The 13,029-nt window shown below is 32.1% G+C and overlaps 2 protein-coding genes across 3 annotated transcripts; both read left to right on the top strand.

The window, feature by feature from the left end:
• The first annotated feature begins 1,328 nt into the window (after positions 1-1,328).
• Positions 1,329-6,991, top strand: LOC132791193 (uncharacterized). The gene is made up of 4 exons (XM_060800028.1): positions 1,329-1,346; positions 2,610-2,897; positions 5,496-5,618; positions 6,013-6,991. Exons 2-4 carry the CDS (start codon positions 2,682-2,684, stop codon positions 6,205-6,207), a joined length of 534 nt encoding a protein of 177 aa, XP_060656011.1. The 5' UTR covers positions 1,329-1,346; positions 2,610-2,681; the 3' UTR covers positions 6,208-6,991.
• Positions 6,992-7,174: 183 nt separating this feature from the next.
• LOC132791194 (uncharacterized) lies at positions 7,175-9,546 on the top strand. Of its 2 annotated transcripts, none has more exons than XM_060800029.1 (2): positions 7,175-7,307; positions 8,700-9,017. In XM_060800029.1, the coding sequence occupies exons 1-2, from the start codon at positions 7,303-7,305 to the stop codon at positions 8,971-8,973; spliced, it is 279 nt and encodes a 92-aa protein (XP_060656012.1). In that variant the 5' UTR covers positions 7,175-7,302; the 3' UTR covers positions 8,974-9,017. The 2 variants fall into 2 exon arrangements, with proteins under 2 accessions (XP_060656012.1, XP_060656013.1); XM_060800030.1 differs by having other exon boundaries at positions 7,181-7,307; positions 8,241-9,546.
• The last annotated feature ends 3,483 nt before the right edge of the window (positions 9,547-13,029 follow it).

The raw sequence follows: 13,029 nt of genomic DNA, 5'->3' as shown, positions 1-13,029 counted from the left end.
TGGTATATTTTGAATGTAGTACTATTTCAGCATACTAAATAAAGCCTTCGGTATATTTTAGTATTTCATGGTATATTTTTAGCATTTTTAAATATTATGTACACTCGACTGCAGCTTTCTTCGATATATTATTGTATTTTACAGTATATTTTTATAATATGCACATTTGACGTTTACTTTCTAACTGGTTTTTCTTAAATTTAATTTCAATTCTCCGTTTTAACTTAATTCGTTTTTTCATAAATTATATTTTTTTTTATAAATCGTTAGCTTTTACATTAATTTACTTTACTTATTTATTTTGTATAAATTTTAATAACATTTTCAGTTTTAACTTCATTTCAATTTAAGCTCTTTACTTCTCATAAATTAGTATTAAATCATTAGTTTAAACTCATTTCTTTCTTCAGATTTAACTTTAATTTATTTACCTTAAATATTTTTTCACAAATTAGATAACTTCATAAATTTGAAACTTTAATTTCATATTAACTTATATATTTTTCATGAATCCGAATTAAATCTTCTGTTTTAACTTCAATTGCATTTTAGCTTATTTTTCACAAATTAGAATTAAATCCCTAGCTTATTAACTACATTTCTGAATTTGCGAAAAATCACCAAAATATTTGCCAACACTCTCACTTACTCATAATCAATAATCACATGCATAATTGCCAACAAAGTGTGGCCATTAAATGCAGTTACATGCTTAAAACGCCATCAAGTTCGTTGCCTAAGTCTTTTGTTTGCCTCCATCAATAGTTGAAAATTTGCACTAATTTTAAGTGTGTCTATGCAACACAAGAAAAATGTGCCAAAAACATAAACAATCAAAAGCCGAAAGGAAAATAAAAGCAGCAGGCAAGCAGACAAACAATGCTGCAATAATGCGAAGCTGTCCCATCTTCATCTTCTAAGGCGACAAATGCTTATTTAGAGAGTTGAGAGTTGGCTCGAAAAACGAAACGAAACGAAGAGCCGAATACCGAATACCAAAATACCGTAAACCGATGATTTAATTTCTGTTTCGGCTGCCTCTCACACGATGACGATGACGATGACGATGCCGATGAGCTTGCTCTTTGGCAATTGCTTTGGCTTTGGCTCTTGCTCTGTCTGTGTCTCTGGCTTTGGCTTTGGCTCTAACTCGACGATGACGCTGTGCATTTTGTGTGAAGCTTGCTCTTCTATTGGCCCCTAACCGACACAGCGTCCAACAGCGGGCGCCAAGCGACCTGCTTTCGAGTATAAAACTAAAATTGATGCGAAATTTTTTTCTAACTTTTGCATCAACTTCAAACGCGGCACCACGTGCAGCTCGCAACGCGTCCCAACAGCGTAATGTAATCAATTCGAATACGTTATTGAATCATTTTAAGTGCGGTTGAAGTGCGTGGCATCATTTTGAAAAGCAATTCAGAGATCGTGTATTTCAAGGAATAGAGAAAGATACAATGTTAAAACAAAAACAAACAATTTATTGAAAACATAAAATTGCTGGTTAAACTTTTAAAATAAAAAAATGTTAAAATCAAAGTTTTCTGAAAAACTATCAAACGAAATAATTTGTTTTAAAATTGATTAAAATTCATCAAATTAATATATATACATAAAATAAACGAATAAAAAAAAACAGGAGAAATATTTTCAAAGAAGCTATTTTGATAAAATCGTCTAACTACAAAAATTCATTGAAAACTTCAAAAATTTAATTTAAAGGATCAAAAAGAGTATTTAAATTATTAAACAATATTGATAAAAAATGTTGCATAAACGGATAAGAATCAAATTAATGTTTCTAGAAGACAAAAAATTTTTATTTAAAAGTAGACAAAACAATGCTAACATTCTTAAAAATACTAAAAAGAATACTAAAATTGCTAAAAATACTAAATAATTTATAAGTATACTAAAAATTTCCAAAAATACCAAATAATTTAAAGGTAGACAAAAGAATGCAAAATTGCTATAAATACTAAATATTAAAAAAATTTAAAAAAGAATACTTAAACTTTCCAAAAATACAAAGAAATAAAAATATACAGAAGGATACTAAATAATTTAAAAGTTTTTAAAAGAATACCAAAATTGTTAAAAATTCTGAATTTAAAAAATATCAAAATTGTTCCAATAATTTTGATTGAAAGATGTTTGAAAACTACATATCTTCATATAATATGAATACTCTTAGAACAATTTTTGTCTTCTTTATATTCCTAGAAGAATCTAAATAATTTGATTTTGCTGTCATAATAATAAAAACTCATGAATAATAAATTTAACGTAATCAAAAATAATCACAGAACAAATTATGAACAATAACAACAAACTGTAGTGAAGAAGTGAATTTCAGTTACAACAGAAACAACAGAAACCACAAATACCAATTACCAATTGTGGCATCCATTATGCATAGATAAAAAAAAACTATAAACTTTAATAATTACACGGCTTTGCATTGCGCTTCTGCCAAGCTAAAATGCAATTCCCAATTTTTCCTTTCTAAAAATGCTAAGTGAACACAGCGCATCCATTGAAACCCAATTTGGCTAAAACCGCTTCTCTCTCTCTCTCTCTCTTTTGCTCTCCCACTCTTGTATTTTTAGATAGCAAAACGAAACAAATACAAAATTACATTTAATCTATATATACGCCGTAATCCCAAAATCACAGACATTATGGCAGCCACAACAACAACAACAACAGCAGCAAACAAATCACCACAGCAACAACAGAAATGTTGCAGGCAGCAGCATCTTCATTTAGCAGCAACCAGCAACAGCAGCAACAACAACAACAGCAGCAACCGCTTCAACTTTAACTTCAGCTCCAGCATATCCATCGTGTTTGTTGTCGTGCTCGGTTTGCTGCTGGCGGGGAACTGTGTCAATGGGGTAAGTTGTGGGTGATGGGCAGTTGGTAACTTTGTACAGCATTTGACCTGCTGATGATGATGATGATGATGTTTTGCTCTTTCGATTTCGATCTATACATTTTATTGCTGCGCTGTCATTTATCGTCGGAATATTGTGCTGGGAATCAATTATTTATGCAAGCCAGAATTTGATAGCTTTATTAGCTCGATGCGCCAACAAATTTGTCATTGCAGCCAAGTTTTGTGTGTAAAAGATTGCGCACACCATTTGTCTCTCTCCCTCGGTGATAGTGATCTACAACAAGCAAGCAACAGCAAAACTCCCACGCAAAGTTGCACAGCCAACAAAAAAAAAACAACAATGCAATTGCAGTTGCAGCTTACAACAGAAAAATAGACCAACAACAATAATCTTCTTCGCTTTTTTGTTCGTTGTTGTTTTGCAAGTGCGACGTCAACCTGTCTGCAAAGTGTTAGACATCTTCTCACGTCCGTGCAACACTACACTACACTACAGAGCATAAGCGAACCGATCCGATTCCGAACTCGATCCGATTCCAAACTCCTCCCCCGTCGATTGTTCCCATGCCCTATGCCCCATTCACCGTTTGCCTCGAGTGTCGTCATCGTTTGTTTTTCTTCTTTTGCTTTGTTTTCTATTGCGTTCGTTTACTGCCACTTTAAACTCTTCTTTTCTTTGCTTTTTGCTTTTGTTGTAGTTGCTGTTGTTGTCTTTTATCAATTAGCCTTGGTGCCCTGCTTTAGACAACAACAACAGCAACAACAACGAAAACAAAAACACAGACACTGACTTAAAAGAAAGAAAAATTGGCCGATTTGTTAGTCGGAGTCGGAGTCGGAGGAGTCTTCGTCTTCGTCATTGTCTGATCTTTAAAGAGCCCCCTCTATATACCTAGTAAACTGCAGACTATAAAGAGGGCGAAGGCTACAGAGAGGAAGAGAGAGAGAGAGAGAGAAGACTGTGCCAATTCGCTTAGCGAGCTATTGTTGTGTTGTAAAAGTTATTAGCGTGCCATTTTCTGAGCAGCGTCGTAAAGAAAACTAACTGAGGATGCAACTGCAATTCAATGTGCTATATACAAACAATGTAAAGTTAACAAATACGTCTCACTGTTTCAAAGATTAACTACATTCGTAGTAAAATATTTATATTCTTAATTTTCTGTATACCTTAGAATTTAATTCTAGGGCTCTAGACCAAATTACAAATTAAAATTTCACTCATTTTAATTTATCAGCATCGATAAGTCTAATAAAGAGTTCTTAACCTCAAACCTATTATACTCTGGTCTCATTGAATAATAGGAAAATAAAAAATTTCCTTCATTTTAATTTATCAGCATCGATAAGTCTAATAGTCTATTCTTAACCTCAAACCTATTATACTCTGGTCTCATTGAAAATAGGAAAATAAAGTATATTTGATACATAAATCAATCAGTATAGATTGTTAATCAGCAAAAAAAAAAAAAAATTTTAATTGAAACTCTATACATATATTGTTGATCAGCAAAAAAAAAAAAATAATAATAATTCGGACTAACAATATTTGAATTTTTCTAAATTTGGGAAATAACATAACATTTTTAAATAACATTAATATTCTTTTTTTAGATACTTAACAAATAATAGAACAAATAATAAAAAAAAAACAGTACTTCATTTAGAAATTTTAAAATTAACTTAATAATTATGAGAATAGTAATAATCTAAAATTTGTGTTCACACTTCTAGCTAAAGCTTTCTGGATTCTACTTTATGTTATATACGGTATATTTTGAATACAGTACAATGTATATCTATATACCAACGCCTTCAGTATAGTTGAGTATTTTTGCTGAATATTTTTAGTATATTGGTAGAATATGGTTTTATTAAAGATGGGTAACGGATATTTCACAGTTGAGCACACTCGACTGTAACTTTCTTACTTGTTAAATTCAATATTTTCTAACTATCTAACTAACTTTGTAAATAAAAACAATATTAACTTACTTTAATATTCCAACTTGCAGAATACAGCAGAACAAATCGCATAGCTGCTGTCGAATATCAGACATGGGAATACTCATAGTACTCATAGTTCCATTATGAGGTTACAGCTTTGCCACGCTTTGTTGCAGTATCGCCTTTCATGGTTTCATACGCATGAGATTGACAGTTGTTGTTGTTTGTTGTTAAAGTCTGGCTTTATTGTCACACACACTCACATACTTAATGCAGTTTTTGTTGCAACACTCATTGAGTCTGATTCTTTTGTTGATCTCTACTCATTTTTTTTTTTTTGTTGTGGCTTTTCGACAGCTTTTTTCGGTTGATGCATTTGCATTATAAATTTTTGGTTGTTGCTGTGTGTGCTGCGTGTATGCACTAAATTTGCAAAAGCAATTGTTTTGGGCTCGTAATTTGTTATTGTTTAGACTTTTGCCATGATTTAAATGTGAATGACTTGGGCAATCATCACCGAAAATCGTCACACCGAAGCACAACTAAGGTCACCGTACTTGCACTCAATGAGATAATTCACATTCTCACACTAAATTATGCATAACTAAGAATAATACGAGTATTCACATTGTGTCATCATCTCTTGCAGCAAATTGATGGTTATATAGCTGGTGAGGATTATCCAGCTTACGATGCAGTTCCGCAAGGATTGTCCTTCAACTGCCAAGGACGACAGCCAGGATACTATGCGGATACAGAGACGCGTTGTCAGGTGAGTTAATTAGTAATCTTATAGAACACTTCAAAAAAAAATATATTAAAAATTACACTTTTTGAAAAACAAACTGGCTTGGCTTGCCAAAAATTAAAGTAATGTGACCAAATTCTGTGAGAGCTAAAAGCTATGATATTTATAGTTTAAGCGCGATGCGAATATTGTGAATGGCAAATTTTTTTCATCGCTCAAAAAGTGGCACTTGAATAGCGCATGGCTGAAGTAATCATAATATTCAATATTAATAGTAATTTTATATTATATATATTATTATAAAGAAATAACAATTTATGTTTATACATAATAACTTAAAAGATATATCATATTTTTATAAGCTTCGATTCTAAATTTATCGATTACATTTTAATCGTTATTTCTATCGTGATCAAAGGTCTGGCATTGGTGCTTGCACTCTGGACATCAATACTCCTTCCTCTGCCCCAATGGAACCGTCTTCAATCAAGCTGTGCGCGTCTGCGATTGGTGGTCAAATGTGAACTGCGCCAGCTCTGAGCAATTGTATCAGAATAACGATGAACTGTACCGTATACCAGAGCGCAATCAGCAGCAACAGCAGGACGTATGATATAAGGCTGATGATGAGTATAAAATGGCAATTGAGAAAGCACAAACAACAACAAAAGCAAAAGCGGACGCAGTGAGTCGGCAACGAGGAGGCAGACAGCGACAGTTTCTGTCACAAAATAGAAGCAGCAGCAACAATAACATAGACACAAGCAAGCACACTAGCAACAGAATCGTAGATGACACCGCACCAACAAACTACAATAAAATGACCAAAAATAGTTTTAGAGGCAGTTTGAGATTCCAATCAAATACTCAATCGTCGTACTCATCATCACAGCAGCAGCAGCAACAGCAACAAAATAATTTTAGTAAAGTAAATAGTAAATATGAAAGTAGTGAAAATAGTAGCAGCAGCAATAGTCGTAAGCACACCGATAGAAATAGAATTAGCAGACCCAACAATTATCAAAATACTAGTAGCATAGTTAACTCTCCTCCTAGGCACACAACAAGTAACAGCAACAGCAAGAACAACTACAAAAGCAAGCAACGCGGAAGCCACCGTTATAATACGAATAAATTCGAAAACGACGACGAGCTGAAAGATTACAAAAGTAAAATCAAAAATAAATTCAACATTGATTATGATCATTCTTTAGACGAAGAATATGAAATAATTGAGGCCATTGAATAAGCAATGAATGAAATTCTCGAGAACGTATCTAAATTGTTTTGTAGTTGTTTTTGTGTGTTGCATCATTTCCAGATTACCATTTAAAAACTCATTACACAAAATCACTTCATTATTATAAAAATCATGTACCTGCAACAAATAAAAATTAAAAAAATAATTTTTGATGTATACTTTTAGGCGTCTACCTTATTTTGTTTAACTTTTGTTGGGAACTTACTTTTGAGTTTCGTAGCTGACAGCTTTGTTTAGTGCGCATCCCACTATCGTTGTCTCTTTTTCTCTCAAGTTAAATAAACGTGTTTTATCTTAAAGCTCTGCTTGGAGATCAGCTGTTGAACATATGGCTTTGCCTAAAGCTCATTTGCACAGATTCCAATTGTCGTCAAAAATATTGCCAAATTTTGTTAGTGGTTGTTTTATTTGCACTAAACTCATCAATATGTACACGATTTGACAACAATGAGGTAAATATATTGCCAACGATAAGCTTAAGTTAAGACTAACATGGATAAGGCCAAAAGTTAAACTTGTGCTTAGACGCTGACATCTTGTGAATAGTAAAGATAAAATGAAAAAAAAGCTGATCATACTGAATCTATTGCAAATCTTATTATAGAGCTGTTTTGGCAATCAGTTTGAGTTTCAGTTTCACGTCTTGCATTTAATGTCGCAAAAATGAATTGACAGTTTAGTAGATTTAGCTGAGATGCTTCTTTGTGCCTCGTGTGTGATGCAGCTTAATTTATGCAGCACTTCAACTTCAGCATTTACGTTTTTGTGAACAGTCAGGAAGAATTCGATTTGCCATCAGACTTCAGAGATCAGACTTCAGACGCATAACAGCCTCCAAGTCCCCAACGCAATGAAGGCAATCCACTTTTGTCAATTTTTAAGACTGGTTTCTCGTTTTTATCACCGTTTTGCATTGCAACCAAGATCGGTTTTTTTTTTGGACTGAACATTTAAAAATATACATGTATAAAATATATAAAGTTTTGAAGCTGTTTTTAAACTCCGCTTAACTAAATTGCAAACCTGCATTTCGAGCTCGGATTTAGGTCTGTTCGTTAACCACTTTATTATGATTACGGCACATCAATAAATGATTTTTAAATATTCTATAAAATGCACCTTTTATGATAATCTCATTTCATATTTGTACAAAATATATCAGCTTACAGACTTTGCTCCAGTTTTGATTCACATCCAATAATTTTCGCAATCTACTAATTTGTTTATTGAGCCCGTTATTTCTATCACGGTTTTATTACTAAATCATTTATCTTCATCGAGATAACATATAAGAGATAGCTTGTCCGAAACAAATTAATTTTCAATCAAATTAAAATGCGCTAAACATTTTTTTTTTTTTTCTCTCTCTTTCTTTTTTGATTAAGCTTTTTCGGCATGGTGAGCAAATAAAAGCAAAATCAAATCGAAAAGCAAAACAATACAACTTCAAAAGCGACTACAATCCAATCCAATCCAATAGTAACATAATAATAAACGAGCAAAGCTACTCTACAAAATTACCATAATTGAGGTGCGCTTATAATGATCGAATGACAACGTGAGAGATACTAAAAACTGAGATAGAGAGTGAGAGAGAGAGAGAAAAACTGAATGCGGTAAGCAAACAATTATTAAAGATTGTAAAAGGCCCGAAATAGCGAAATCAAATCGAAAGATCATCAACACTATAAAATGCAAATGAAGCGACAATAAACCAAAAACATAAAAAAAGGAAAAAGAGAGGAGATGCCGAGCATCACGACAGCGACAGCGACAGCGACAACAAATTGTGCATCTTCAACACTAAACTAATACGGTATTCACAATCAATACAATTTTGTCAGCTGCTGCCACAACAACAACAGCAACAACCACAACAATTGCATAAGCAACAAGGCAGCAACAACAACAACAAGTGAGAGAGGCATTCAAGCGACTCCAAAGCGACCTCATTTACACAAATCGCAATCTTTAGCCAGCTTGTCGAGACCCTACACAGACAACACCGCCACCGCCACCGCCACCGCCAGCAACCACAGCACAACACAACAACAACAACAACTTGACTCGAATTTTGTTGCCATTTTCAGATCAACATTCAAATTGATTGCTTGCTAAAAACAAGTTGATTACACATACGCCACGTTATCCCTCAAACATGGACGCCGCTGAATTGTTGCATCAATTGTATCTGAATGTTCTGCAAATATTTAAAATCTACATCAAGTTCGCTTTCATTACACTCATCGTCTACTTTGTCGCCGAGTGGTATATTGTGAAATATGGCGCCGAATTGGAGGCTCAACTGGATGCCCAATTGGGGGGAGAGAACAATGAGCCACCGCCATCGAATAGCACTCTAAGCAAAGTGATACGAGTTGTTTTGAATTTCTTTGTCATCTGAATACAATAATAATATTCTACTATATCGATTTATTGACTCGCAAGGTCAAGCTAAAAGTATTGCCGGGTATCTAAACTGAGACTGAATCAGAAACTCGAACGCGAACTCGAATTTATTGCGGAATTGTGCAGCTCACGAGAGTTTTTTTTAACGCTTAGCTGTTAGCAAATACTACATACACACACACACATATATCCTCAAGGCCTTTTAGAGAATGTAAAACGTAGCCAGTTATCATAGGCGGTAACAAAAAAAAAAAAAAACTCACTAAACAAAAACATTCTTTTCATGTAATTGCAAGAGTAAGAAAACGAGTTGAACGACTTTATGGTTTTAACAGTAACAATAACAATAACAACGACAAAAATAACAATAAAAAAACGATCTGCATGTACGAGTAGTTTGTTGTTCTTTCATTTCAATGCAAATCAGTCAAAAATACTTTATTGGGTGGGGTTTTTTTTTTGTGGTTTCACGAAGTGTTCCACAAGCCACAAAAACATATTTACCGAGTGCCTTAATTAGCCGGCCTCATTTTTCAACAATAAATACTTAAGGAAAAAAAGGTTTTTTCATGTTTGTGGTGTTAATTGAATATGCGTAAGAATGCGATTGCAGGTTTGTATTATTAACCACTTAGGATTGCTAAATTGATTATCAATTATTTTGAAAACAAGTGCATAATTAACCAAAGAACCAAGTGAGTTTCAGATAAGAAGAAATAAATATTTAAATATAAGAGTAATTTTTGCCTTTTAAAAAGAGCGTAAGAATAAAGAAATATCAAGAGGTATTGCTATTTTGATTTTAGATTTTATTGGAGCATATTCCTCATATAACATCCTCATTTTTCAACAAAAAATATTTAAATAAAAAAGGAGGTTTTTTCATGTTTGTGGTGTTAATTGAAACTGCATATGAATGATATTACAGATTTGTAACCACTTAGGATTGCTAAATTATAAACTACTGAGGATTGATTACCAAATATTTTGAAAACAAGTGCATAATCAAATAACCAAGTAAGTTTCAGATAAGACGAAATATTTATTTAAATAAAAGAGTACATTTTTTTAAATTTTTTTTTAAATGCCTTTTAAATAGATCATAAGAATAAAGAAATATCAATAGTTACTGCTATTTTGATTTTAGATTTTATTCCTCATATCGTCATCCTCATTTTTCAACAATAAATATTTAAATAAAAAAGGAGGTTTTTTTACGTTTGTGCTATTATTATTTAAAAGTGCATAAGAATGCAATTGCAGATTTGTATTATCAACTCCTTAAGATTGCTAAATTGACTTTGAGTTATGTTGGCAACAAATGCCTAATTAACTAACGTAATTTTCATTTATTTATGTTAAAACAAAAATAAAGTGCTCTCTACATTTTGAATTATTTTTACCAGAAATAGAATAATAATATAATAATATGAACATTAGAATTGCAAATTTGTTTTGGTAAATTTGAAACTTATCTTGTTGAAAGCAACTGATTAGCAATTAGCTAATCTCATTTTCAACAATACATATTTAAATTAAAAAGAATGAGTATTAGCTTAGAAATATTCAATTTAATAGTTAATTCAGTATAAACTTATGTAGTAATCATTTTTTAACATTTGTTATGCTATTCCAAATGGTGTTAAGCTGCCCTTTAAATGTGAGTGTAAGTGTGTGAAAATATTAATATTAGTCATTACATTTTTAAAGTATGTTTAAAACCAGTTTCTAATTAACCCTAATTAAATTATTATGCTGAAAGCAAGTGGCAAGTAGTCAACCTTATTTTCAACAATATATATTTAAAAAAAAAAATAAAGACTTCATTTGGTTTTGTTAAGCGATGTTAAATATTAGTTATCTGCATTTTAAATGTGTGTATAAATATAACTAAAATTTTTAAATTATTATATTGAAAGCAAAGGTGAATATAGCCAACCTCATTTTTAATATTTAAACAAAGAAGTAATTTTTGATAGTAGTATTTGTTTTATGATTTAATTGCAAGCGTTGGTTGATTACGCTAGCTATATGTTACATAGGGTAAAAAGGTATTATCGTTATGATATATGTTATATATAACTTTGTGCCGGCAGGTCTGTCTGTCTGTCTGTCCGTATGAACACCTAAATCTCAGAGACTAGAAGAGTTATAATTTGTTTTTCGGTAGTAAATACAATAATAACTTTATGATTACTGAAAATTTTGGATCAGATAAAAATTGTCGAAGTTATTAAAGAAATACATTTGTGTGGGCAAAAACAATGCAATAGGATCTTAGCTACTTTGGCTGACAATCTGGTATATTTTGAATGTATTACAACACAAATATACCAAATATACAAATTGGTATACCTTTAGTATTTTATCGGTATATTATTTTTCTTTTATTCCAAATAGGTAGCGGGTATCTCACCGTCGATCACACTCGATTGTAGCTTTCTTTCTGTCAAATTACTCAATTTCATTTTGAATAATAAATATAAAATATTAATTTGGTTGATTATCTGCTTTGATTGAATGTAAGTATTGGTAATTTCATTACGAAAATATTAAATTATTATGTTGAAAGTAAAAATATTGCAATTCAAAATTTGAAGTATTTTCATGTTTTTGGCTGCCTGTCAAAATGGAAAACTATAAGCTAGGATTAGTTTTTGATTTTTGTATTAAAATGCCACAGTTTTCATTTTTTATCAGAGAGGCAAATGGAAACCGGCAGCTGCAGGCGACCAGTTGAGTCGCGTTTTTTGCAGTTACAACATGAACTCGTGCTAAACAGCAACTACAGATAAACACACATACATAGATATTGAAGTAAGTAAGTAAGGAGTACTACAAAGCGAGCACAAGTGTGTTTCGAATACCGGTTTATCTGGCTGACCCACACACAACTATAGTATATATATGTACGATATATATTGCTGCAGGCGCCGACATATTGCTCCCGTTCTCAGCTTAGGCAGCAGCAGCCCCACAAGCACACATTCAAAGCGATACTAGAGATAATGAATGTGGATGTTGAATATGAGTGTGAGTGTGTGAGTGAGTGTGAGTGGACGGACCTTTGCGAGATGTAATACGATGCAAGTTGAAAGCATATTTTAATATATATCACTGCTATTTCAATGTTCACAGCTGTAGTACGTTTGTAAGGAAGTTCCATTGAGAGTTGAAAGTATTTAGTATTTAGTATTTAGTATTTAGTATTTAGTATTTAGTATTTAGTATTTAGTATTTAGTATTTAGTATTTAGTATTTAATATTTAGTATTTTATATTTAGTATTTAGTATTTAGTATTTAATATTTAGAATTTAGTATTATACTGCTATTTCAATGTTCACAGCTGTCGTATAACATACAGCAATATAGTATGGGTGTAAGAAAGTTCCATTGAGAGTTGAGAGTATATTCAGAATATTATACAGCATTATAATACGTGTGGCAGGTCGCTAGCACTGCTATTTCAAAGTTCACATCTGTATATTTAGTATTTTATACAGCATTAAAGTATGTATGCATCGAAGCTCCATTGGTAGTTAAAAGTATATTTAGTATATTATAGCACTACTATATCAAAGCTGACATCTGTAGTATATACAGCATTATAGTATGTGTGTAAGGAAGTAGTTCAAAGTATATTTAGTATTATACTACCACTGATATTTCAATGTTCACAACTGTACTATATTATTCAGCATTAGAGTACTCGTACTTGTGTAAGGAAGTTCCATTGAGTTCAAAGTATATTAATCAATCATAGT

This window comes from Drosophila nasuta, chromosome 3 (genome assembly GCF_023558535.2).
Source record: "Drosophila nasuta strain 15112-1781.00 chromosome 3, ASM2355853v1, whole genome shotgun sequence".
Lineage (NCBI taxonomy): Eukaryota > Metazoa > Arthropoda > Insecta > Diptera > Drosophilidae > Drosophila > Drosophila nasuta.
The sequence above is the reverse complement of the archived record's forward strand: the minus strand, read 5'-3'. Positions and strand labels throughout refer to the sequence as shown.

Bases quoted from the DNA above. Each gene is read 5' to 3' on its own strand.
- LOC132791193 (XM_060800028.1), top strand. From the start codon at position 2,682: ATGGCAGCCACAACAACAACAACAACAGCAGCAAACAAATCACCACAG. The intron at 2,898-5,495 runs GTAAGTTGTGGG...CATCTCTTGCAG, and splicing joins CGGGGAACTGTGTCAATGGG to CAAATTGATGGTTATATAGC. The intron at 5,619-6,012 runs GTGAGTTAATTA...TCGTGATCAAAG, and splicing joins ATACAGAGACGCGTTGTCAG to GTCTGGCATTGGTGCTTGCA.